Source organism: Hyaena hyaena, unplaced genomic scaffold (assembly GCF_003009895.1).
Source record: "Hyaena hyaena isolate Hyena2069 unplaced genomic scaffold, ASM300989v1 scaffold_50, whole genome shotgun sequence".
NCBI lineage: Eukaryota > Metazoa > Chordata > Mammalia > Carnivora > Hyaenidae > Hyaena > Hyaena hyaena.
This window is the reverse complement of record NW_024080682.1, coordinates 3,898,781-3,926,297: the sequence shown is the minus strand read 5'-3', so window position 1 is coordinate 3,926,297 and position 27,517 is coordinate 3,898,781. Positions and strand designations below refer to the sequence as shown.

Below are 27,517 nucleotides of genomic sequence, written 5' to 3'. Positions count from 1 at the left end.
AGTAACAAGGGGGCCAAAACTAAATCAAGGTACAAATAAGGTCTTGGTTGGAAACATGTAAAATACTGTCTGCATTTATTATATGACTTACTCTATTTAACAATACATAGAATTCAAAATGAAAGCCGCCCACACAATCTCAGTTCAAGGCCAAGGTAAAAACGGTCCCATCCCCTAGCAGCAGGGTCAAAGAGAAACAGAATGTAACAGCACACACATGTCTGAGATCAGCTAACGACGGCCCTCGGCCAAATCCGGCACACAACTTGGTTTTGTTGCAAGTTTTACTGGACCACGGCAGCCACACCTGCTGACGTGGGAATGGTCCACGCGGGCTTCTGTGTTAAGACAGCAGAGCTGACTAATTATGAAGACCAGATGGAACGTAACGCCTCAGGTATTTACTATCTCGGCCGTCTCCAGAGATGATTTGCTCCCCGTTAGGAGGGGACAGGCTCTGCAGCATCAAGTCCAAGTGCACAAAACAGAAATACAATTTGATACCATAAACCCATGGAAATGACAGAGTGTCCTATGTGAAGGCTGCTGGGTTCAAAGAAGGAGCCAGGGGAAAAACGGTGAGAAGATTTTATGAAAAACTCACGGGATGAGAGTAAACTAACAGGTACAAGTTTATTATAAAGGCTTCCTGTTAGAGCCCAAATTATTTCTTAGTAAAAAAAAAAAAGTGCTACCTCTGGTTCTGTCTTTGCTTCTTCTTTGGGTTGAACCACAGGGCTAAGTGGCTTGACCTTGGCTTCAGTCTTCCCCTGCGCGGCCCTGGACCCTGCACCAGGCCTGGCAGGTGGGGAGGTGCTGATTACAGGTTTCACTTGCGCTGCAGGCGTGGAGCAGCAGCGACTGCTACTCATCTCCATGACGTGCGCAGGGGCGATGGGCAACTCGCGCAAATTACTGTTCCTGGGGGCAGTGGGCTGCATCTGCTGCATTGGCCGCTTGGTGACACTCTGAGACGTGGTATTCTATCACGAGAAGAAAGAGATTCGAATGACAACTGGATACTTGGGAGAAAGATAAAAAGGCACATTATTAGATAAAAATATGGTAAAATTCATTTTAATTAGTAGGTGATTTCTCTTTTGGGGAGGAGGTACCTTCGCCCTGGTTGAACACTCTTCTTCACGCATCAGTGTTCCCGCGCCCTGGGCCAGTGCACAGTACCGCTGAGGACCAGAACGGGCAAGGCTCTCACACTCACCTACAGACAGGCTCCTCCTTCACAGAAATTATACGAGCTGGCTGCGCTCGGCCCTTACTATGGGGACGATGTTTTCAGCAGAACCGATGGGACCGACAAAGGATTACGAGCACCACTTTCCCGGAATTCAAGGCGGCACAGGGAAAAGAATGAAGCGGTACATCAGTACGCTATGAAAATCCACTCTCTGCACGAGGAACATGCTCCAGAGAGGCAAGTCTTAGTCATGCTCCTCCCTGCGGTTCTGAGCAGAAACACAGCCCAGCGAGGAGCTTAGGGGCGGGAACCGGCTGTGGGAGCACCGAGCTCCAAGGGCACGCAGGTCACTATTAAAGGGTGAAAGGCTGGGGGCGCAGGCTGCCATTGTTCTAACACAATGAAGCCTAAGTGACAATGCACCTGCCCGAAACTCCTTCCTCTTTTTTTTTTTTTTTTAAGTTTATTCCTTATTGGGGTGGGGGGGGCAGAGAGAGGGAGGCAGAGGGAGGGAATCCCACGCAGGCTCCACGCTGCCACTGCAGACCCCCACGGGGGGCTCCAACCCACAAACTATGAGATTATGACCTGAGCCAAAATCAACAGCCAGATGCTCAACCAACTGAGCCACCCAGGCGTGCCCCTTCCTCATATCTTATATCACTAGTCTCAATGTTACTCTAAGGAGGAAAGAAAGGCAAGTATGAGAAAAACTGAGATTAAAAGCAGCTAAGTGACAGACTTGAAGCTCAAGGTCAAAGGGAGAGTACTAAAAGGAAAACCCAACTATCTAGCCTTGGCCCGGAACTCTAACCATTAGCCTCTTTACAGTTATTTAATGGATGACAAGGCACTAGCAGTGACTACTGTCTTTTACGTTTACAGCAATGCACACTGCGTAGTTCCCTTTGAAGCCTGACAGGCCACACAGCACACCTGCTGAGGGCATCCGAGGCCCCATCCTCACAAACAGATGCACTGCTGACCTCCCACAGTCCGATACAGGCTCCATGAGGGCAGGCAAGTCACCCCTTTCGTTCACTGCAGTCTTCCCAGGAGCTCAATGGCGCCTAGCAAGAGGCTGTCCAGTCGTTTCCTCCTGAATTCACTTCTTTATGCAGAACACAAGGACACAGAGGCGGCACATCCAATAAAAAATAAAGTAGCGGCAAAGGCGGAGTGGCCATTGCCCAAAAGTGGTATTTCCTAGCGCTCCGTGTCTGCTGACAGTATCTGCCACCCTGAGGGCTACCTAGACGCCTACAAGTAAGATGATGAAGTAAATACTGTTAATGGTCTTTCTGGCACAAAAGGGAGCTCATTAATTTCTGCAGTCAAGAAAATCAATTTCCTAAGCAGTCTCTTACACACACACTCCCTTCGGAGAAATACAACGTACCACACACGTTTCAGGAATTAAATGGGAGCTGGAAAACCTTCGCCTCACAGGCGCTGCCCCGGAACAACGGCGCGCGGGGAAGGAAGGCAGCGGGCCACTTACGTGCCGGAGCCCCTGGCGCTGGGGACACTGCATCCGAGCGCCGCCGGGCTGGGGCTGCGCCGCCTGCAGGTGAGGCCGGAACTGCGGCTGAGCCATGGGCATCAGCGGCGGCGGCGGGACGGACAGGTGGTGGTGGTGCTGGTGCGGCTGCGGCTGGTGCGGAGGCTGGTGCTGCGGCTGCGGGGGCGGCTGGTGCTGCGGGGGCGGCTGCAGCGGCGGCTGGTGCTGCGGCTGCAGCGGGGGCTGCGGCTGCGGCTGCGGCTGGTGCGGAGGCTGGTGCTGCGGCTGCGGGGGCGGCTGGTGCTGCGGGGGCGGCTGCAGCGGCGGCTGGTGCTGCGGCTGCAGCGGGGGCTGCGGCTGCGGCTGCGGCTGGTGCGGAGGGGGCAGCGGCGGGTGCAGAGGCCCCTTAGCGCCGAAGGAAAGACAAACAACGGTTTATAAACGCATTTCCCGGGTACGCTCCAATTCGGCCAGTTCTCGTAAACCCCACCAGACTCGGGAGGCGGTACTAAACTTTCATCTTAGATTTGCTGACAGAGGTCACGTTACCTAAAACGGGCAACAAGCCCAAAGCCATCATCCTACAGCTTGTGTCTGCCCTGAGTCGTCTTCAGCCCCGGACCCCGGGAACGTGTTCTAAGGGACGGAGCTCGGGCGGGGGGCAGGGCGCCTGCGGGACCCGGGCACGGGCAGCAGGGGGACCGTCGGCGGCACCGCGCGCTCACGCTGCTGCCCTAACTGGACAGCGGCGGGGCGCGGGGCCCCTCCTAGACCCCGGACCTCTTCATTTCCTTTGGAAGTACTTCCTACTCAAACGTCTCAGCAGCGGAGACGCCTCCTCGTCTTTTGTAACAGAAAGGGGAGTGAAGCAACACTTTATCCCACTTCGACAACCTAAATAATAATCCTTTTCTGCACTTTAGGCAGTCTGCGTGTTTCTGAACGCTTGATTCAAAAACACCATCATTATGCATCTTAATGTAAATTTGGGGTACAGGCATAAAGTACGGGGCAAACAAGAGCTCCCAGACACTCAGGGGGCCCGGGAAGCGTGACCCACAGCAGAGGGCACTCCAATCTTTCAAATAAGGGCCCAGCACAGTGCTGCCCCTGGCGCACAGACTCTGTCTGCTACACGGCGGAGCCGCCGGAGGGGACAGGCCGGCCTTTGCACGGGGAGGCCTCCTGCCCTAACGCCATCAGCGCCACAGCCTTTCGGAGTGTTTTCACATCCCCCGAACGACCACTGCTTTTCCCATTTCTCCAGGCGTGGAGGTAAAGAAAGGGCACGGTCAAGAAAGCAGCAGGCTTCCGCGGCGCCCCGGGCTCTCCCACAGGGTCTGGCCTCGTGCCCCCCTCCGACCCCCGCAGGGTCTGGCCTCGTGCCCCCCTCCGACCCCCGCAGGGTCTGGCCCCGTGCCCCCCCCCCCCCCCCCCACCTGCAGGCTGGGCTGCGCGTGCGCCGGCAGGAAGGGCTGGCCCGGGCTGGGCAGGAAGGGCTGCCGCGGCGGGATGAAGGGCCGCGCGGCCGCCGAGCCGGGCTGGCTGAAGTGCAGGATCCCCAGCGGCCCCGGCGGCTGCAGCGCGGGCCGCACGGGCCTCTCCCTGGGGAACACGGGCTGCTGGCCCTGCTGGCTGAAGGCCGGCCCGGGCTGGGTGAAGGGCAGGGGGCTGGGGGCGGGCACGGGGTGCGTGCCGCTGAGGAGCGTGGGCGGCGGCGGCGGCGGCGGGGGGCTGCGCTGCTCCAGGAACAGGTGACTCGGGAACCTCGGTTCGCCTGAAACTGAAGCGCCGTGACATCACGCTCCGCTCGCGGGGCCCGGGCAGCGCGGTGACCGTGACCGAGGCCGTGCCCCTCGTCCGGGGACTCCCGCCCCTGCGGGGGCTCTCACGCGGGGACCCCCCCCCCCCGCGACTGGGCCCCGCCGGCCCCTTACCGCCCAGGAAGAAGGGGTCCCGCTCCTGCGGCGGCGGCGGCGCTCTCCACTGGTCCTGGAGCGGGAGCCGCGGCGGCTGGCTGAAGGTGCCGGGGACCGGCCCGGGCGTGTGCTGCGGGAACTCCGGGGGGCCCTGGGGAGCGAGGGGGCGGGTGTGAGCAGGGAGCGGGGTCCGCGCGCCCACAGCCTCACGTCAGGACGCAGCGCGGCGCCATCAGCACGGCGGGACGCCGGTCTCAAGCTCGTGAAACCCACGCGACTACGGGCCCTTCTTGCCCATTCATCCACAAAGACCGAGTGTCGACTTGCAGCGTCCCCGGCATATTCTTCTCCAACACGCAGTCATTTGCTACCTTTTTAACACAACCACAAGCCACACCTTTACGCCTGACAAGAAAGGAAACTGAACGTGTACATAACACACACCAGCAGCTTCTGGCGAACAGGCAACGGGAGCTGCTGAGGAAACGCACTCCCGCCACAATCGCTGGGCGTGCACCGCCGGGCCAGGCCCTTGGACTCCCACCCGTGAACATTCTTCATTAACTCCTTGTCGCCAGAACTCTACACGGACAAACCAAAATTACTTCCATTTTCAGGGGGCCTTGTAAGTATTTGTGAAAATGCTTATTTTTTGTTTGTTTGTTTATTCATTTTTGAGGAAGGGGAGGGGCATGGAGAGAGGGAGAAACCCAGGCAGGCTCCGTGCTGTCAGCCCAGAGACCGACATGGGATCATGACCTGAGCCGAAATCGAGTCACTTAACCAACTGAGCCGCCCGGGTGCCCCCATGGAGATTCTTTAAAGTACGACATTTCCATTTTTTTGGTGAGGCATTTCAAGAAACCCTCACAAATTTTTTTTTGCTTCTCCAGAAAGAATTCAGTAATTATACATATCAAAATAATTTTCATTTAAGAACATCTTGTTCTTTGAAACTCAACCAGTATTTCTCAACTTTTAAAAAGTCACACTCCTTTCTCATGAACTTGTAAGTCACTTTATCACTAACGCACTCAGCTGTTGTCTCCAAATGTGCCATCGTCCTGTTGCACTGCGAGCGTTTTTGCAGACTAACTGACCTTCCTTCTTGGTGTAACCATCTGTGCTCGCCATGACGCCCAAACAACAGCGTGCAGTGAGCGGAATGGCCCCGTGAATAGCTCCGGCTCCAGAGAAGCCCCCTGGGTGCAGATGTGGCCCCGCAGCAGGACTGTCCCCACCGGGCAGATTCTAAGGGAACCAGCCTGGAGAGCCTCAGGGGCCAACTCTTGGGGGCACCGGGTCTGCCACAAGGTTATTAGAGATCCAGTCCCGAAACCCGGGCTGGCGCCAGGGCCAGCTGCAAGGGAGCCGGCGCACCTGCCGCGCACTGGGCACGAAGCGGCCGCGGGGGACGGCCTGGGGAGGCGTCGGGCAGCTGGATTCAGGGTCCCTTCCCTTGCATCTCGGGCTGGTCCTGCAGCCCAGGGGAAGCCCAGTCAGGAGGCTGGAGAACGGAGTCAAGGCTCAGGGCGGGCTGTGAACCGAGGCTGAGGTCTCGTCACCGGCAACCACGGTGGGAAACACTTCGTTCTGCTTACCCAGATGCCCAGCCCCTGCATCTGTGAGCCAGTGCTAAGGATACTCCAACAGTGACCAACAATTGCAGGGATTTGCACGGATTTAAAGAAACCACCTCGGTAAAGCCAGGGGAGTCAGTCGAGCATCGATACTGTATGAACACCTCCTTCAGAGCAAAGACCAATGAGGACTGGGGCCCTCAGCCCACCGGACACCTTCGTCGCCTGTGGCTTCGGTACCGCACACCGGGCTGTGCAGAGCCCCGACCACTCGACCCGGTGAAAGCATGGCACAGCGAGAGTGTGAGTCCCACTTCACAGCCAAGCCACCGGGAACTCGGGGCACCGGGTGCCCACGGTGACACCGTTCTGTCATGTTGTTGTTTTTAATCAGAGATTGCAATACTCAAGGAAAACAAGTTTAAAAACTCCCACAGGATTAATTTTATTCATAACATAATGAAAATGAAGGAGGGAAAGTTTCAACCCATGACATAAATCTTATCAAAAAGACTAGAGCTTGGGGTTTTAAAAACTATTATTTTTCCTTGACTTAGACATGGAAACAACAGCCTACAGCCGACTGAGAATTCTGAGTTCTGAAAACCATCGCATTATACACAAACTTCCACGTTCCGTATTTCATCCATCTCTACAGAAAACGTTCACTCTGCTTCTGCCTCAGCCAAGACGCACTGTCTCTACAGAAAAGGGCTTCCGGTAAGTGCTTGTATACAAGCTTCATCTTCTCCTGCCCTGCTTCCCTCTCTCCCCAGCTGCCAGTCCAGTGCGTGGCCCAGGGAGGGACCCCCGCGGCCCCCTTCACGGACCACTGAGGGCTGCTGCGTGGAAGCTAGGACACTACGAGTGAGGGTTTAACTGCACCTTCCCATGTTCCTGCCCGGGACTCCCACTGCCCAGGGGACACCGCCATCTTTGAGCATCTTGGGTCCCTCCCTCACATCCCGGTCCTCCGTACCATCAGGTAAGGGTCTCCTGCCCTGGGCACACAGGGACTCCCAGTCCACAGCCCCTGCAATGCTCCTTGCATCCTCTGTGTCCCATCTGCTTCTGTTCCCCTTCAGCTACGCAGAATATTCGAGCATGCATGATGTACTTGCTGCTAATTTTTACTCTAACATGACATTTGGTCAGATTTTCATTAAAAAAAAAAAAGAGTTACAGCACGTGAAATTATAACTGAGGTTGTAAGTATGACACCACTGATTTGTTGAGAGGCTTTCTTCCTGAACTGCGGTCAGCAAACACCGGGGCTCCTCACTCGCTGGCTCTGTTAGTCACTCCTAGGTTAACGAGCTGACCAAAAATGCAGGCACAGGGAGGCAGCGTCAGAAAGAAGGGCAGCAAGAATACAGTGTACTTTCTGAGAAAGCGGGGAGTCCTCTGGGGTCGCTTCCACTAAGCCCTGAGGTCCTGGGTTGGGTTCATGGCTGGAAAGCAGCAGCACTCACTGTGAGAACCTTCTGTGAACTCAGAACTGTCCCCGGCCCGGGGAAAGCCAGGTCCCAGCCCGCCAGTGTTTGGAACCTTCCGCAGACAGCACTGCCCTCTCCTACTCGGGAGGGCCCCGCCCCCCCACACTTGCCCCTCGAGGGCTGAATGTGGCCCAGACACAGGAAGAAGCCCCAGGGGACTGCTTCTGAAACTGGCCCCCCTCACCCAGCTGCGTGGAGACCAGTGACCGGCACTGTCTCCGTGCCTTCCATCCTGATGTTACTCACAATTAGAAGTGGAAAGAGGCTCCTGACTGTTGTGTCCCACAAACATGGCTTTCTTCATTATTTAATATGTGAAGCCCCGATACTTGCTGCCACTTTTCTCACCGGGCTCACGCCATGCCGGGCTTACAGACAACTGGAAAACACTCAGTTTCTTCTGAAACCAGTCCTGAGCGATAAACGCCACGACTGTGCCTTACTGCCCCACGTCTCTCCCCTGCTGATGAAGCTCCCAACAGTGCGGCCATGTGGCTGCTGCGACAAGGCTCTGCAGTCTCTTCTCCTTCCATTAGATAGTTAATTCCAAGTCCTCCAGAATTTAGGTTTTCTCATTATAGATAAGGCAAAATGTAACTGGAAAAGCAGACTGGCTTCCTCTCCGTTATAAGTAGGTTTGCTAACTTTTGATTTGGACTTTGCCACAGGTTGAGATCAGGGAAAGTATTCTCAACCCCCCTTCATCCATTTCTAAAAGGAAGCAGTTACTGAATTATGAGAATGAACTCAAAGAGAAACTGATGGAGTTAGCTTTCAATAAAAATTTCAAGCTGCCTGCGAACTAGCTACATTCCTGGGAGATTACTTTAAATATTCATATTCTAAAGACATGTTTTGTATTAAACTGAAAATATACTAAACTTCACCCCCTTTGGAATTGCAATATTGTGACGTTCATCTCTTCCCAGACCTTCTTCCCTTCCTGTAATCATCTACATCCGCCTGACTGCCGACAGACACAAGCGCTCAAATGTTAGCAATATGAACAAGGCCCCAGATCCTTTCTGCACCCACCGTGCTGCGCCAGCACTTTCGCCCACCTGCCAGCTAGTCCCCCCTTGGAAAGGCGCTAACAGAGGCCGGCCGAGTGGCTGGCCGCGTGCTGGGCAGATGGGCTCCCTGCCGCGCCCTCTCGCCCTCCCAGCACCCCGCGCAGCCTCTCAGGGCTCCACGTTCTCATCTGCAGAGGGCAGGGATACAGACGATGCCTGTTTCTCGTGGGAAAAGATGAAAGAACATGTTCAAAGTACTTATGCCAGTACCCAGCAAGTAGCAGTTCACAGTGCTTGCCATTATCGTCATTTTTACATGACATTTTTGTAGACAGCACTCCACACTGCAGACATAACACAGGGCTGCTGACAAGTGACAGGGCTCCTTATATCCTGCGAGACAGCGCGGCCCAGACCCCCTTCCTGCACTCTCACCCCAGAGTCACAGCAGAAGCCTTCACAGATGCGGCGTCGCCACACCCTGGCCACTCCACCTCCTGTGGCAAACCCGCTCCCCTCCTCTCTGCTTCGGCTGACGGGTCCATGAGACCTGGTCCGTTTTATTCACCTATGTACTTCACGCTCAGCACAGAGCCCAGTACACGGATGCTTACAGAGATTTTATACATGAATCAACTGCCTATTCCGCATAGCAAGGAAATCCAGCCCCACGTTCCAATCTGAAATAGTACAGCAGGCTGGGCCGCCTGGAGGACTCAGTCAGTTGAGCATCTGACTCTTGGTTTCAGCTTAGGTCATGATCTCACAGCTGTGGGATCAAGCCTCACACTGGGCTCTCTGCTAATGGCGTGGAGCCTGCTTGGGACTCTCTCTCTCTGTCCCTCCTCCCCTGCTCACACGCACGCTCCTGCTCTCTCTCAAAATAAACATTTAAAAATAAATAAAATAGGGGCTCCTGGGCGGCTCAGTCAGTTGAGCGTCTGACTTCAGCTCAAGTTATGATCCCACAGTCCATCGGTTCGAGCCCCACGTCAGGGCTAACAGCTCAGAGCCTGGAGCCTGCTTCCGATTCTGTGTCTCCCCCTCTCTGTACCCCTCCCCTGCTCACACTCTGTCTCTCTCAAAAATAAACATTAAAAAACAATTTAAAAATAAATGAACTAAACTAAAATACTCCAGTTGGTTAAGGCCTGGCTGCCCACCAGGCACACACAGGCGTGTGGATAGCTGAGTGCTCTAGGCAGGACACGAGGGAGGTTGGAATAGACCAGCCTGACCCGGGGCAGTGAGCCCTGAGGCTCTGGGGCTGAGCAGACCTAGAACATACAGTGCACCAGGACCTAAGAGAAGCCAACGTCCACAGAATCCAGTTCTCTGACTTAACTGTAGGACAGGAATCGTTTTAGAGCATACGCTTGTTCTCTGAAGAATGAAAATTCGATGGGCAGTGTGTGGAATATACTTCCAACCCAGGTGTTAAGGAGCACAGCCAGTTTACTTCTTGGCTGTAGACTGAACTGAGGAATCCCACACCTGTAAGATACAGGATGCTCCTCTAAACCACACAGGAGGACTGGAGTAAAATGGAAAACGAAACAAAACACTTCATTTTTGTGTTTCATTACTGCAAAGTAGTACTCAGCAATAAATGTGCACCACATACATGATAACAAGACACTTTTACAGGGTCAATCCCAAAACGATATACAGATCAACAAGTCAGAACTATATTTAAGCCAGAAAACGCTCAAGAAAAAGACAGGGTAGAGTCAAGCTGGCATAATGGCACACCTGCTCATGCTACCCTAACCGCACACACAGAGATCTACTGTAAGATGTGGGCACGTAAAAATAAAAAGTCATTTGTAAAATGTAAAAAATAAAAACCAAAGAATATATACCATACAAGTAAATTGTCCAGAACTTGAGCACATTTGGACAGGTCTGTAACCCGTCTGTCTAAGCTCTAGAGAGAAGGGAGGAAATCAGGAAGAAAAGGTGAGTGCAATGGTCCTGGTAATGCCGCAGGCCCACGGATGCGAGTGAAACATAAATCCGCGCTTATGATGACATTTGGCTTCATGTAGAAGTCCGCCTCCTTCTGCCCCAACGAGGACAGACCGCTGGTGCCCGCTGTCCGTGCCCATGTCCTCCCAAGCGCCAGCCAGGCTGCATTTCACCGGCAGTACTGCAAGGCAACGAGGCTGGAGGCGTGCTGAGGTTCAGCAAATAGCATGTGGGCGGCAGTGACGCGGGCCGGTCCCAGACCTGCCCAGGACACGGGCGTGAGCCCCGGTTCACCCTCTCCCCGCCTGACGAGGGAACGCGGGGGTCTGCGGGGCCCAGGGTAGGCAGCCCGGGGACACGGCAAATGACAAGGAGACTGCAGCACCGAGCCGCTGAGGGCTCTGGCTGCTCCATCCGTCCCTCACTCTAGCCGGTCCTCCTGTGCCGGATGCTGCTAGAACCCCTTCCCTGCAGGTGCAGCGTGTCCGGCCGCTGCAGGCGCTGTCCCGGCCGATGGGCGCTGCCCCTCCAAGGGGCCCTCTGGCCCAGGGCAGATGACTCAGAGGCAGGGCCTCTGCTCCAGAGCCCTCCCCCTCAGGGTCAGGCCAGGGTTTGAGCCTTTCCCCGAAGCCACAGCACAGCCGGCCTCCCTCCCCATCTGGCATCCCCGGCACCCTCACCAACCCCGCGCACCCAAACCCCCCATCTCGGGCTCTGCCCCCGCAGGCAGCACCGCCGCCGGCTGACTCTGCAGGGCTCGTCGACCTGCTCGTTCCCCCCTGGAAAGCCCAACAAGGCACCGGGTCTGCTCACAGAAACCTTCTGAGCAGGTCAGCATGCCGCACACAGGGCGAGGTTAGTGGCAGAGTGCGGAGCCGCTCCCGGGTCACCCACCCCCACCGTGCCTGTTATGAACAGGAAACGGTAGAAGTTACTTCACTTCCCTTCGCCTGTCTCGGTGTTTTACTATCACATATGTAATTGTGTGACAGTGTGTGAATGCTTTAGAGTCAACAAAACCAATAAAGACTAAATCAAGTCTAAAGCCGGCCAGCCAAGGAATCAGACGGCTGGCCCCAACAGGCAGAAGGAACGAGCAGTTCTTACCTGATCCACCTATGAGAAACTGATAAAGGAGGCAGGACCAGAGCTGCTCTCTACCATTTAGAAGAAAGAGCTGACCCAAGTTGAGTAAACAAGGAAATTTCTGTCTTTGGCAGCTTGTCCAAAAGAACAACAATGGAAGAAGAGGGTTTCTGCAGGCGTAACCTTGAAACCACAGGTGCCACAACAAGGTGTGGCAGCTAAGCTGGGGCAGCCGGGTGGAGGGTGGCGAGTGCCCGGCGTGACTGGTTAGGGCAGGTCCCGTGCAGGCCCGGAGACGCGTGCAGCACACGGCTGCAGGAGCTGGCCCTGCGGAGGACAGAGCCTGCCAGAATGCAGCCCATTCCCAGGACGCCACAGCCCGCCTGAGAGCCAGGGGGCAGGAAGACCAGAAAAAAGGAGCAGACAATACAGGACAGATCATTCAGAAAGAAGGTAACGGCTGGCCGGCGCGTGAAATAAACCAGAGTGACAATAGTTACCTCTCTGGAGAGATCAGGTCGTGGTGGCCACAAGGGCGGGGCCGCGCCGGGAAGACAGGCGGGCCTTCCTTCCCTCCACCCAGCTCAATGGGTAACAGGGCCTGAGGGTCTGAATGCCTGCGCCAAAGTTAACACTTGAAGCTTTAAGATGGTGAAATCTTGCCAACTGCTATCAGTACTGGCTTTCCGACTAGCAGGCATCATGCGGCTCACGGTGCCGTCTCCTCACCGGGTCTCACTTTGTCCTGCACGCCGACGGCATGTCCTTTCCTCGGGTCTACACACCTGCAGTTCTGGCCGCACGGTTCCGCTCGGGAAAGACTGCCAATTGCCTACCCAGTGTAAGCACTTCTTCCTGAGTGACGGCAGGGCAGCACTGCCCCCCTAAACACTTGGCCTTGTCACGAGGCAGCACAGGACGGGGCTCTGGCCCACAAGCCGCAGCCGGCACAATGGGACAGGCCCTCGGGAGGTGCATCAGGGGCCGCCTCCGTCCTGCTGGTGCGGCCTGCAATTTGGGCAGGAAAAACATAGGCCCCTGATAACATGTCAGAACTGCTATGCCAGCCCCGAACTTGCTTGGTTTTACGCAAAAAATGACACTTGGTTTAAGTCGCTGTTAAAAGAATGTTCTGTTACGTGCAGCCTCATTCACGTCCTGACTCACGCAAGTCAATGTTGTGTCTTTCACAAACACAGTGCCACGAAACAGGCAGAACAAAGAACATTTCCTCCAAGGGGTGAAGACACTCAGGCTTACAGAGCTAGAAGTGAACCGGCCAAAGTCACACCGCCCTGCACAGCTCGGGATGTAAACGCACATTCTCACATTCCTGCTGTGTGAAGCGCTCTCTCTGCTGTCACACACTCCTGCTGGGACACGTGTGTCCTCAGGCGATGCCCGGAAAGCCACGGCTCCGGTGCAGCACTCACCGCGCGGAGGCTCTCCTGACGTGAGCGTTCATGAAGGGCTTCTACCATTTCACAGGTATAAAGGATAATAAATTACCAATCCCTCCACCAGACACGCAATTATTTTAAGACTGTTAGTGAGCTGTGAACACCTCACTTACCAGCACTTTCGGCACTAATTGTTCTGCCTTTTCAAAGAAAAGGCTACCTTAATCCTTCCGACTAATTACTCTATTTTGCTTTTCTTCCTATCCCTTTAAGAGTCCAAGGTAAAACATTATCATTTTTTCTCATATAATTCTTATACATACCGCACTCTGGCATGTTCCGCATCTCTTGTTAATTATATGATGTTATCTGTGTTAATCCTACTCAAGAAGGACTGACAACTTCAACCACAAAAAAGAGGGGGGAAAAGATGAGTACTCTGCATAAATTGCTTAGCCCAAAGTTAATCGTATAATGCGGAGAAGAAAGAGGCTCTAACAGCTATTGTAGGACTTATCAGCTTCCCTAGCAGGGTCAGTTGGTATATTTTAATAAGACTAATTAAATACCTTAACAATGTCATTGAAACTTCAAGAATCTTTCAATGAATTACAACCTTCCTTTACAGCATGTTTTCATTTATCTAGCTCACTTAAAATGCAAAGAACTCTGTAGGAAACCAACAGACACTTAAGACCGACTCTCAGTTAATTCTGATTCAATGTGGGTCAAAGGCAGAGAATGCAGACCACCAGCGACCCCAGGCATAATTAAAATTATACCCTCTACGCAATATTAATCCTCTTACTTCAGTATTTTCCACACATCTTTTCTCTTTCAGGTTGTGCTCATTTAATACCTACACTCATTTTCCTAAAAGGCATTTCTGTATTTAGAGGTGCTTTCTAAACATTCTGAAGAAGCGTGTACTCAGGGCCAAGCACTAGACCCCACATGGACTTAAATACACGAAGACAACGTTATTGGCTCAAGCGGTGAAACTACAGCGCGTACTACAAATCGGAACGGCTTTAACTTAGTACAACATACTGCTTTCCATGAACATACTAGAGAGTATCTGCCTCCCTTAGTTACACACTGGAAAGCCCTGTATCCCTGCCCCCACCCTCTCGTCCTTCCCGAACAGCCCCACGCAAGTACGGTCCCTGCTGTCCCACAGCATCGTGTCTTAGTGACACTCGCATCTTAAATACAGCGAGGATCCAATTTAGCAGATCCAATCATTTTTACTCAGGTCACTGACTGTATTTTAGTATTTCGCAAGAAAGGGAGCGGCACACCATGACCCAGAGACCCCGACTGCCTTGGCTGCAAGCCCTCCTCTGGCGCCCAGTAACTCAGTTTCCCATCTGTAAACCAGAGACCAGGACACCTTCCTGTGGTTGCTGAGCACAAGCTCTGAGTGAACTCTGGAACACAGTAATCACTCAGTAGTTTTTGTTATTTCCCAATGATCTTCAACAGTATGTGCTCCGGGGAGATGTGTTTCCTCACTCAAAACAGTGAGTTCAAAAGCGGTAGAGCAGCATCTGCTCTGCCAACAGCAAATGCATCTGTGCGGGACTCCTCTGCGAGTGTCCCCCTACGCAGGCCACCCCCGCCTCCCACGGGGGCCACCACCCGCCTCCCACTCGGGCCACACCTCCATCTCCCACAGGGGCCACCACCCCACCTCCCACCAGGGAATGACAACTGTGTTCACACAAAACACTAGACACAAATGTTTATACAAACTCTCTTTATAAGAGCCAAAGACTAGAAAGAATCCAAATGGCCAAACGGTGAATGGATAAACCGACCGGGGTACATCCACACGGTGGAATAATACCTTCCGATAAAAAGAGACAAACCACTTACAGGCGCAGCCAACACGGAAGAATCTCAAGAGCGCTGTGGCAAGGAAAGAAGCCGGACTCAAAGCAAACATCCCACCCACAGGAGTCCACTCACAGGACATGATTTCAGCGAAAGAAATGGCTGCGGGCGTCCAGGCAGGGAAAGGAGTGACCACAGAAGGGGCGGCACGAGGGGCCCTCTGGGCGGCAGGGCTGCTCTCTCTTAACTGCTGGGCGCTCAACTGCATGCACTTGTGACACCTCACTGGCTTGCACAGCAAAAGGAAAAAGACTAAATTGTCAACATTTTTTAAAACTCTAACTTTTTGGAAGAAATGCTTTCAAATCCTTTATAATAAAATAGAGCCCCTTTCAAAGTGTGTCTTCAAAATGCACTTCAACAAATGGAACACCTGGTGGCTCAGTCAGTTAGGCATCTGACTCGATCTCGGCTCAGGTCATGATCTCACAGTTGTGAGTTCGAGCCCCACATCAGGCTCTGCGCCGACAGCAAGGAGCCTGCTTGGGACTCTCTCTCCCTCTCTCTCTGCCCCACCCCCACTCACGTGTGCACAAGCTCTCTCTTTCTCAAAATAAACAAATAAACATTTTTAACAAACGCATTTCAACAGCACTACAGGTCTCCGAAGACTCCACAGAAAATAAATATTTAAAATAACTAGGTGCGCTTTGTAGGGCGCCTAGGTAAAAACAGGCCACAAGGACCGTCCTGGCCCAGAGAGGGAGTTCTGGGCCTGGGAAACTGTGTTCTTGTCAGCGATGCCCCAGCCAGACTCTGACACTGCAGCCAGGCGAGCCGCACTCAGCTGAAGTCTATGTTTCTGAAAAGGCGCGGGAAAGGTTTTCACTAACGTAGCCGAAAATGCAACAGAACAGCGTACCGCACACTTTCACAATGTGGCTCTCTGGCCCCCTGAACCACTTCCCAGGACTTCGGCGGGCACGCCGGTCCCTGAGCTGTCTGTGCGGCCCGCCACCCGCCCTTCCTCTGCCCAGCACACGATGCGGGCCGGCAGGACAGCAAGTCAAGCCGACGGGGCGCCGAATCTCATAACCACCATGCTTAATGGCTGTTACCATAGTGTGTAGCTGTTCCCGCTACTGCTGCAGATGGGAATTCACTGATATGATTAAATTTGATGGTATGATAATGTATGGTAATCATGATTAATCAGAAACCCACCAGCAAACGGAGGATGTTGGGTATTATGTCACCTGCATTTTAAACTGCGTTCTCTCCTTGCAAGCCTGACAACGTCTGACAGCTGGAAGGCTCTCATCCCGCACTCGCTCGCTACTACTCATAGACCTGATAAGAGAAAATGCCCATCATTCCCTCCCGATCTTAAGTGCTAATAATTACAAGGCATTGCAGGCAAGTTGTAAAAACAGTTAGGGGTTCAAAAGAAAAGACTGGGATAAAGTCTAGATTCACATCTGCAAGGGCTCTAATCAGAAGGAAATGGTATTTGAGGCGGCGGTCTCATCAAACATGACTCGCATGAAGCGCCACAGAAAACACATCCAGGCCGCTGCCAGTCAGCAGCACCTGCTCCACCGCGCGCCACGGGCACAGCGCTCCCTCAGCGCCTGCGCGGTGCGGTGACTGCATGGTAAGCACGTGGAAATCTTACTGGGTCAAAATCTAAATACTGTGACTGCTAAGAAGATGACTTTAAAAGTATTGGTAGTCCTTTTTGTAAACATAATTATTTCGTTTTAATTCAAACAAAAATCACTAAGAAATTTATTCAGCAGCCAAAGTACTTGCTATCTAACTGGCTGCCCTTCCCACACTTACCCAACAATATACCAGCACTTACCTGATACATCAATTCAGATCGATGACCGAATAGGTTTTTTTTTTTTTTTTAAATAACTGATGGTTTTATTCTTTTTTTTAATTTTTTTAAACATTTACTTATTTTTGAGAGACAGAGAGAGACAGATCATGAACAGGGGAGGGTCAGAGAGAGGGAGACACAGAATCCAAAGCAGGCTTCAGGCTCTGAGCTGTCAGCACAGAACCCGACGCGGGGCTTGAACCCACAAACTGTGAGATCGTGACCTGAGCCGAAGTCAGACACTCAACCGACTGAGCCACCCAGGCGCCCCCGGATAGGTTTTTAAACAACCCTAGGTCAACCATCTTTACAACGTGAGTTACGCAGGATTTATCCACATGCTTAAAACCAGCCACTGCACGGACACCTGCAGCAAACTAGGTCAGCAAAATCGAAAGCAACGCTTTAAGCTATCATCAGCCAACATTTTAGGGTTACTTTTCTAAGTGGGCAAACATTAAAAACAATAAACATCACTTGGAGGATAAATACACAATTGCAAACCGTTCATACTTATGGTTCAAGAACGGACTTCCACCTTTACGTGAGGGACAAACTGACAGGGGCAGCCTCTGTGGAAAGGGACGCCGGTCAGACTAACACGTATCACCAAGAGCAAAGGAAAACAGGGTTCATACGGACACAGACGGGAGCTCACCGCACACAGGCAAGCCCGCCCCGCCACAGCAGCACAAGGCTGTTAACACGGGTGGAAACGCTTCCCGAGAGGACCCGGGACTGGAGGAGGCTGGGTGGCACGACCGGGCGGAGCACGAGGTGCAGAGGCGGTGGCGGCGGGAGGGACGGCAGGGGCAGGTGCGCAGGGGTCCTCGCCCCCCCGTCACTGCTCCAACAGCGGAGACACACGACTTGGCAGATACACGTCTGGCGTGATACAACAGTGAGTGTGAAGAGAATCCACTCTCTGATGGCACTACCGATCGAGTTATGTTTAGATTTCAAAGGAAGGTTCAGAACTCTGATTGTAAACAATAAACCAGTCTGGTAATGAAAGTTTGGGACAAGAAACGTTTCAGACTGCAGCATGACCCGCTGCATCCGTAGCTAAAATTACACACACGGGTCTAATTCGCAGATGGAAACCTGAATTACAACGCACTTCACCGAATGCCACAAACGAGGGAACGGGGGAGGAGCGATCCCATCCAGACAGCAAGACCGATGCGACCACAGAAACGGCACCTCAATGCCAAGAGCTGAAACAATATTTTCCAAAAAGATCAAACACAAGGAAGCTTTGATGATCTTTATTATTTTGACATTCAAATCTTTGCTTTAAAAACTATTTAAATTACCTAAATAAAATTCATCAACAGGAAATAAAAATATTAGTTTTGCTACATCAAGCACAGAATACCGTATTTTGGCCTAAGATTTTAATTTTTAAAAATAATTTTAAACACTGCTATGAAAAATAGGTTTAATATTAGGTTGCCTAGAGTTCTCTGATTTTTTAATTAAAAATCCAAGACATTATCACTTAGTACAATTTTCAGGCATACTAGTTCTAAATTAAGAATTTCTCAAGTTTTCATAAAATTGTCAAAGAAAATGGACTTTTAAGAAAGTAAAACTTGCCACTGTTGGGGAAGAGAAAGAATACCTTAGCATTAATACTAACTGAATACTAATTCCTTTAAAACTTGGAAATCTAGAGGTGCCTGGGTGGCTCAGTCAGTTAACTGTCCGTCTGACTTCGGCTCAGGTCATGATCTCAGGGTTCACTGGTTCGTTCAAGCCCTGGGTCAGGCTCTGAGCTGTCATTGTGGAGTCTTCTTCGGATTCTGTGTCTCCCTCTCTCTCTGTCCCTCCTCTACTAGCTCTCTCTCTCTCTCTCAAAATAAAATTTAAAAAATTAAAACTTGGAAACCTAATGGTACATCTACTGGCTGCCTATTTCTCCCTTTCATCAGTCAGCTAGAACCGAATTCCTATATACTTAAACGAGTATGATGTGATTCACATCTGTGTCAAAGAAAACAAGTGCAGAACTAAATCACACAACCCTTCTCTACACGACATCGTATGTAGGGCTCATCATGGTCTGAATCAGTAATTTCCCTGGTGCACAAGAAGATGTGAATTACAGAAATCTACTGAGCAAAGTAAAGGTCACTGTCATCGGGTCTGTCCCCTGCCCAAGCTCCTCTAAGGAACCCCCACTGTCCCAGGAGGGGTGGTGCCCTCGTTGACAGCATCATACAGCTCACTCAGATTTCAGGAGAAGCTGGTCTGTGTCTGCAGATCGACTCTGCCCAGAGTCCTGCTCCCCCTGCACCCACAAGGACCGGCCAAGCCCAGGCCTTGTGCAGAGACTGCGGGTACACAGTGGTTGAGTACGTGACCCAGCAATTCTATACGGACTTACAAGATGACAGTGAACTTCACTTTGCTCATAGATTAATGCAATTCAAGTCTTTTTTGTGCCAAGGAAGTCTCCCGATTCAAACAGACTCCATGAGGATTCTGAAGTCAGGTTTCCTAAAGTGAGTAAGAGTGTCCTTTTACAAAGCAAAATTCAGTTTAGCCAAAGTAAGAGGACAGCCCCGAGGGCACACCACCACCACTACTACGAAATCTCCAAAGGTCTATTAAAACCCAGCAATACTATCCCCACTCATTTTAGAATCTCACTCTGCTCAAAAGCAGCTTACATGGCTGTGCTGGTCCACTTTGTGGTTTGGGGCTAAGCACCAGGCAGAGCGACGTGGCATAAAGGAGAAACTCGCATGTTCACAAAACTACATTTACACAGACAGCGACCAAGTTTAATCTAGTAGAAAAGGAAAAAAACTTTTATTCAAAAAAGATCTGGTTGTACGTAAAATAGCAATAGATGTCCCAGGTTGGTCTCCCTTAATAATATTTTAATGGACTTTTAAAAACATACTACCTCTAGTGTATTTCTGAATTTTTAAAAAAATTTTAAGTAATCCTATACCCAACGTGGGACTCACACTCACAGCCCTGAGATTAAGTCACACGCTCCACCGACGGGGCCAGCGAGGCGCCCCGCCTCACGAGTATTTTTTACAAACAGATAACAGATTCCACATCTGATTACTTTCCCGAAGGAAGACTGATTACAAAAGTAAGAAGAGCACTGCATTTTCAAGACCATAAGTTCACCTTAACTTCAGCTTAAGATCTAGCATTTGGGGCTTAAAGAAGATACAATACACACTAAATGATGATAAATAACGGAGCTACAGAAAATGTTTCTCATATTATATCATATACCAGGCACCCATACATACTTCCCACCTCAACAACAGTAACAAAACAAAACTCACATGTTGCAGAAACTTCCAAAAGCAGCTCGACCTGCCACCTCACTGCCCTGTGGCAGGACCCGCGACCTTGAGAGTACTATATCAGTTAAATATAAGTTCAACTTTAGGGGGCCCGGCCAGCTCAGTCAGTGGAGCACGTGACTCTTGATCTCAGGGCTGTGGGTCCAAGTCCCATGTTGTGTGTACATTAGTTAGAAATAAAACCTTTAAAAAATAAATAAGTCCAATTTCTCAGAGAAATTGTCTTCTACTATCCTCTTATATCACCCTCCGGCATTATGCAGTTTGCTTCTTAGAAGAAAACATACAACCACATTTGTACAACTGAGAAATACAGGTAGATGAAAATTACAATTACTCTAATTTTATATTATTAAACATGTTTTTACAAAAATATCAATATATACAATACTGCTTTGTTTTTAAAACTAGTTTTTAGAACTTTGTAAGTAACTTAAAGGAAAAATTAGTTAATATAAGGCAATAAAATGAGATCAGTTATAGAAACCATCTCATAATTCATAAATGACTAGAAAAATGTTTCTAAAAAGTACTCTGAATCCTAACTACTGATTTTATTTTTGAATAATCATCTGCCTCTAAACCTAGAACCTTCATTAAAACCTTTCTGATAAGTGCCTTATATAAACATGCATCTACCTAAGTATCAAAGGTAGAGTCAAATATGTTTTTTAGATATTCCCTGAAAATCGGACTGTTTAATCTCCACAAAACTACACCTGTTTTACATACAAATGATATTAAACTGTTACGGTCCGGTCCATTTTTCTTCAACACTCTTCTTACAAAGAACATGTCCTCCTTAGTTTAATGAAACCAAGAACTAATAACGACTCTAACCCAGAACTCAAATAGGACAATTTACGTAAACAGATACACTATCCCGGGGGCGCTGTTCTTCTGGTCAGGGTAGGGTCCAGGAACCCACGCTGCAAAGCGTCGAGGGGGAAGATGTGTGCGTCCTTTACAGAAAGATCAAAGAGAAAAACCTCTACTTAAAAATATAAAACCAGTAGCTCATTAAGACTTTTGAGATTTGGCCAATTTTTTTTAACAAGCAGAGATCTCATCAGTATTCCCTCAAATCTCATGCATGCACCCACACGTGCACAGCTTCCCACATGTGTGCACGTGCGCGCACACACTGAACGCCCTTTCTCACTTAACACAAGGCAATAATGAAATCAAAATTCATACTCTTTAGAGACAGAAGGCATTGTATGATGATCCTAATTCAACAATTTTACAGCTAAACCAAATTAATTCCACTCTCAAAACTCCGCCGACCTCTAAGCTGTTAACAAACAGCTTCCACTGCACAACTATTGTCAATATTTACCAATCTCTCCACTTCTGTTTGGCTGGCACCACCTGCGTTTGCTGCATTAGTGTCCCTGCAAACGCGTGCCCCCCCGCCCCCCGCCCCCACGCGGCCGGAAGGGAGGAGCAGCTGTTACTCACGGGCAGTCTCGGGGGCCCCACAGCAGGTCTCGGCTGGCTCGGGCCTGGCAGCAGGGGCACTGCAGAGAAACACCTTTTGTTACCAACATGGTTCACTCCACAACCCACCGAAAAACAAATACAATACGTTAAGTCTGATATAAAATATGCATTATGTGCAAATTACAGTAACGCGTGAAGTTTACACTTAAGCGAAGTGCTCTGCGCTTGCGCTTCACAAGCCCACAAAGGGAAAGACAGTGCTGGACACCTGTCCCCAAGCAGCAGCACACACAGAAGCTTAAATTTCAACAGGGAATTTCTATTTAGAATGAAAATGTTTTGCAGTAAGAGATCACTCCTCTAAAATAAACGGCTTTGTGCTTCACATCCATATCCAAGTTATCCAGACTATCTAATCCAATTACATTTTCTGACTCCAATCAAATACAAATTTAAATCTAAATCCTCTAGCATCATGAGAAAGAGGGAGGGAGGCAGAGAAAGGAAAACACACATACCCATGGTACTGTCACAAAGAACAATCTATTAAACAGTCTCCTATGCCAAGATTTTGTTTGTTTTTGGTTTTACTTTTTAAACAAGAACTCCAATAGCTCTGCCAGAAGAACACGAAATCACAGAATTCTAAAACAGACATTTTACAGGAGGGAAGAAGCCACATGATATACCCTGGGCCTAAATCAGACAGGCTTATGCTATTTAAAAGGTACACGGTGCACTGATCTTGATTGTGAAGGGAAAAAAAAGCCCCACCGCCTGAGTGGGGACCGCTATGGGGTGGGGTGCTGCGATTCTCATTAAACTGTGCCGCCAGATACATCCAGTAAGCGCTCAGAGGGTCAGGTGTTATGGGCTGAATTGTGTCTCCCTCCCCCAAATGCATACGCTGAAGTCTCCAGCCCTAGGGCCTCAAAGCAGGACTACATTTGGGCAAGGGGCCTGGAAAGAGGGGATCAGGGTAAAATGAGGTCTTGCGGGTGGGCCCAGACCCAGTATGATGGGTATCCTCATAAGGGAGCAGACCACAGACACGCACAGAGAACAACCAGTCATGTGAGGACAGAAATAATAATGATAATAATAACAACAACAATATCACATACTGTATTTTTAATTTAAGAAACGTCTGATACAGGAAAAATATACTTTTCCAATTACTTTAAAATTGGAACGCTAAGATAAATTTTATTTACTATAAATACTCAAGGAACGCTATATATGAACACTTATGATGAGGGTCATACTTCCACATGTCCAATGTAAAGTGATAGTGTAGGGGGGCGCCTGGGTGGCTTAGTCGGTTAAGCGTCCGACTTTCGCTTAGGTCATGATCTCGCGGTTCGTGGGTTCGAGCCCCGCGTCGGGCTCTGTGCTGACTGCCAGCTCAGAGCCTGGAGCCTATTTCAGTCTGTGACTCCCTCTCTCTCTGACCCTCCCCTGCTCACGCTGTCTGTCTCTCTCTCTCTCCCTCCTAGAAATAAAAATAAAAAAACATTAAAAAAATAAATAAATAAAGTGATAGTGTAGGGTCACCTATATGGCTTAGTCGGCTAAGCATCCGAATTCAGCCCAGGTCAGGATCTATCTTGTGGTTCATGGGTTCAAGTCCTACATCGGGCTCTGTGCTGTCAGCAGGAAACCTGGAGCCTGCTTCGGATCCTCTGCTACTTCTCTCTATGCCCCTCCCCCGCTTGCTCACTCTCAATCTCTCAAAAATAAACATTAAAATATAAAAATGCATACATACATATATATAAAGTGATAGTGTGTATGGACTGGAGTCACGACTTGATCAAACACAAAGTGTGACAGAAACTTAGCTTGAAAAATGCAAGGTAGCAGAAGTCATTCTGTCCCTTGAAAGCCTAATCCAATGAGTCAAAATTTCAGAATGAGAGGAGGTCAATTTAAGAGACTTTCTGTAAAACAGGATGCAGCCTCCTCTCAACAAGGTCTCCTACAAGGCACCGGGGGGGTGGGGGGGGTACATCGATTTATTTAGGGCAAAACATTAGACTGTGAAATGGAGGAAGAAAATTAGAGTATCTCTGACCTCAAAAGATTATAATGAAAGTGAATATGAAACTACATATTAAATATAAAGATAATGGTTTTAAAATTAAGTGCCAAATATGGAGTGCCCAGACCTTCCAGCCTATGTGCTGCTTATTTTTAAACTTGGGACTTAAACAGCAGTTCCTATCAGATACCTACAATACCATGAGAGTATCAAAAAATTTAAGTCTGTTGGGGCGCCTGGGTGGCTCAGTTGGTTAAGCGTCCGACTTCAGCTCAGGTCATGATCTCAGTTTGTGGGTTCGAGCCCTGTGTCAGGCTCTGTGCTGACGGCTAGCTCAGAGCCTGGAGCCTGTCTTCAGATTCTGTGACTCCCTCTCTCTCTGACCCTCCCCTGCTTACACTGTCTCTGTCTCTCTCTCAAAAATAAATAAAACATTAAAAAAAAAACTTTTTTTAAAAAAAATGTAAGTCTGTTTAACTTGGGGGGGGAGGAGGGGAGGATGAGAACAGGAAATCAAAGCGCAATCTCTGGGGAGAAATCTGATTATAATTAACAGGTTCCTTGCACAGAAACCTTCTTTTTAGGGGCACCTGGTTAAGCATCCGACTTCGGCTCAGGTCAAGATCTCACGATCCGTGGGTTTGAGCCCCGCGTCGGGCTCTGTGCTGACAGCTCAGAGCTTTGAGCTGCTTCAGATTCTGTGTCTCCCTCTCTCCCTGACCCTCCCCTGCTCACGCTGTCTCTCTCTCTCTCAGAAATAAATAAAACATTAAAAAAATATATTAAAAAAAAAGAAACCTTCTTTTTAGTTGGCCTTTTTTTCTTTTTAAGTAAACTGCAAAAAGCAGCAAAAAAGAAAGAGGAGGAAAAGAGTAAGAGTTAACAGAGAAGCATATCTGAGAAGCCCAGCAGAGAAAAGGCCTGGGTTTGCCAAATGTCCCTCGGGGGCTCCGTGCCCCCCCCCCGCCCAGGGCTCTCAATCGGCCAGTCACTTCCGCCAGCTGCCTCCCTCTGCGCCCTGAGCACAAGACAACTGAAAACGCGCACTGCCAGCAGAACCCTGAACTTGGAGTACTTGATGTCTAACGTTCATCTTTCTACTGACTACGCTGAGTAAGTTTTCAGTCCATTACAACAGTTCAGTCAGGAAAAGGCTGGAAAACAAGTTACATTTCTCTCCAAACCGGTTAACTGTAATGTGATGGAACACTCCTCCTTGAAAGCAGGGGCCAGCAGGACAAGATGCGCTCACGCTGTTACTTTGTCACGTACCTTCTGACGGCCGAAGGCTCTGTGAACACAGGGTCAGCCTACGCCGTTCACACAGCAGATGGCTAGGCCCTCGCAGCCTCGCTCGGAGAAGCGTGGCTTTCTACTGAAGCCTCCTCGCTCACTCCCGCACGGCCCGTTCTGCAACAGCGTTCCGTGCGGGACCTCGGAGCACAGTTTCTCGTGCTCTCCTCACATCGGCATGTCTCAAGATCCTAGGGATGTTCACGAGAAGAAATGGGGGGCTCCACGGCGGCCAGCCTCGGGGAAACTCACTTAGCTGCTTCTAAGGGTTTAGAGACTACTGTCAGAACGCTGTCCTTCTATTTACCGAATGACAGCTCTGGCGTGCAAGGCCTGCATCCTGTCCGTCCGGCTGCTAACTGGCGGCGAGGCACTCTACGTTCCCACGTGGAAGACATCTTGGGGTTCCTCAGAGCCTCCCGACGCTGCACTTCCAATACGAGTGATTTTTATCAGGCTCGTGCAAATCTGTGCACCTTGCCAACTGCCAGTTTTGCATTCGGTTTATACAAGGAAATACACAATTACAGGCGCCGGCCTCAGGACAGTCATTCCGACATAGCAGACTGGTGGCAGCTGCCCGTCTGGGGAAGCTGCTGTGGAAAGGGCTGCGTTAGGGAGCCACCCCCCGCCGCCACACGAGCACAGCAGCTGGAGGAGACGCAGGTGGTGTGCCAGGCACAGGGGCCACCGCGGTTGGGTGCCTTGAGGGGACAGGACACGGGCAGAGGCCGATGAGAGACTCTTAGATAAGGTGGGGGCGGGTGGGGGTTCGGTCAGGGGTCGGGGACCCGCTGTGACTCTGCCTCCAGGCGTGTAAAACAAGAGCAGTGCCCCACAACACGGACCTCGTGCCCAAGGCCAGCCTGCCACTGCCACCGTCACAGACGTCGCTGCAAGGGCACAGCACAATTTCAAAGCGCCTCCAGGCCCCGCCACCTCCCACACATCGAGTCCTATCTGGGGCTTCTCCCCAACTTCTGGAACTCTGGGATTCCAGGTGCAGTGCCAGCGGGACGCACGGTGGTCTCAGCCCTCCCCTGTTGCTCAAAGGGGAACAGAAGGCTCCCAAAGACGGGGCCACTTCCTCCCACACGAGAGTGGGGTCCTTCGGGGCTGTCGGCGCTGTTTCAGAGCCCAGTGTGGGGGCTCACAGCATCAGACACGCCACGCACACCGCTGCCACCGCCGCCGCCTCCTGGCCCAGCCCCAGGGCGCGTCCTGGATTTCAGCTCCCTTCTCACCGCGGCCCCCAGCACAGGCCGGGCTTCAGTCTGGGCAGAGGCCACGCTTCCGGTACCGCCTCCTGGTCCCTGACCGCCGTCCTCCACCCCACCTGGGCCACATCCAAGACCTGGTAGCCATCAGTGACCCACTTTCTGCAGTCGCCACACAGCCCCCTCCTCACCACCACCTTCCACCCCACCACGTCACTCTGTCCCGGACAGCAGCCCCACCTCCTCCCACTCGTTACACACCATGCCACCTTCTGAACCAGGGACATCAGAGGATCTCCTCACCTCTTAGCTCTGTGACAACACCACCCGCGGCCCCCCAGCTAGAGCTGCGGCCGACCCCAGGCCGGGGCCCTGCCCCACCTCTGGCTCTACCACGCCACGGAACAGTTCTCCCGCTGTGGTGACTGCCCGCGGCGTCTCTGCCTGCTGGGAAGCAGACGGCGGCCGCACAACACTTCCTCGGTGCCTCTTAGCAGGAGCACGCAGATGCCAAGGACAGAGCGGGATCTCCGTCCCCACGTGCTGAACAGGTGCATGAGAAAGTCGTTTCCCAGACTCAGGATCACGTGTCCGCAAGGTAACATTCGAGGTGCTGCGCTTACAAACGAGGCCTGAGGCACAGCGAGCCCGCTGGGGGGAGGAGCTGACGGAGAACACCAACTCGGGCATTTCCACAGCTACCTCTGCCGCCCTGGAAGTTCAGAAACCGTCCAGCACCGTCCACGAAGTTATAAAGCATGAGGTACAGGTGTCTAAGCAAATAAGTGAGGCCCATTGGGCCGGCTCGCCCTCGCACCCCTGCTCAGGAGACCGCCTCGGCCGCGGGACCCTGTGCGTCACAAGAGCGGGAAAGGGGGCACACGTACCTTGCACGGGCGTCACCACCGCCCCCTTGAAGTGGGGGTTTATGTGGATGTTCTTGGGCTGCTGCGGGGTCACCGGGGGCGGGGTGATCATCAGGCGTGGGGCCTCCATCTGGGGCGGCACGTGCGCCCCCTGGGGAGACGGGGCGTGCTGCGGGTGCTGCAGGGGCAGCAGGGGCTGCAGGGGCTGCTGCTGGAACAGGCTCCTGATGGGCTGCTGCGGCGGCGGCGGCGGCGGCGGCGGCGGTGGCGGCTGAGGCTGCGCGGGAGGGATTAATCTTGGAGAGTGCGTCTGAAAACCACCAAAAAGATGACAAATTCACAGAAATCACCACTGAGAAGAGAAGTAAAAGAAGGCTACTGCCCTACAGATGCGCACGGGCTCCAGAGAGGTTCCCGCTAACGGCGTGTAGGAGGCGGCAGGG

At 51.3% G+C, this 27,517-nt stretch overlaps 1 protein-coding gene across 2 annotated transcripts in view; it reads right to left on the bottom strand.

Moving 5' to 3' along the window:
• The window catches only part of RBM33 (RNA binding motif protein 33), a 118,373-nt gene that overhangs the window by 33,575 nt on the left and 57,281 nt on the right, over nt 1-27,517 (bottom strand). For both annotated transcript variants that reach the window (XM_039230666.1, XM_039230667.1), the window contains exons 8-13: nt 27,096-27,384; nt 21,676-21,734; nt 4,634-4,766; nt 4,136-4,479; nt 2,697-3,101; nt 696-983 (exon numbers count right to left, since the gene is read on the bottom strand). In XM_039230666.1, the coding sequence (XP_039086597.1) occupies nt 696-983; nt 2,697-3,101; nt 4,136-4,479; nt 4,634-4,766; nt 21,676-21,734; nt 27,096-27,384 (1,518 nt within the window). The remainder of the gene's footprint in view (nt 1-695; nt 984-2,696; nt 3,102-4,135; nt 4,480-4,633; nt 4,767-21,675; nt 21,735-27,095; nt 27,385-27,517) is intronic.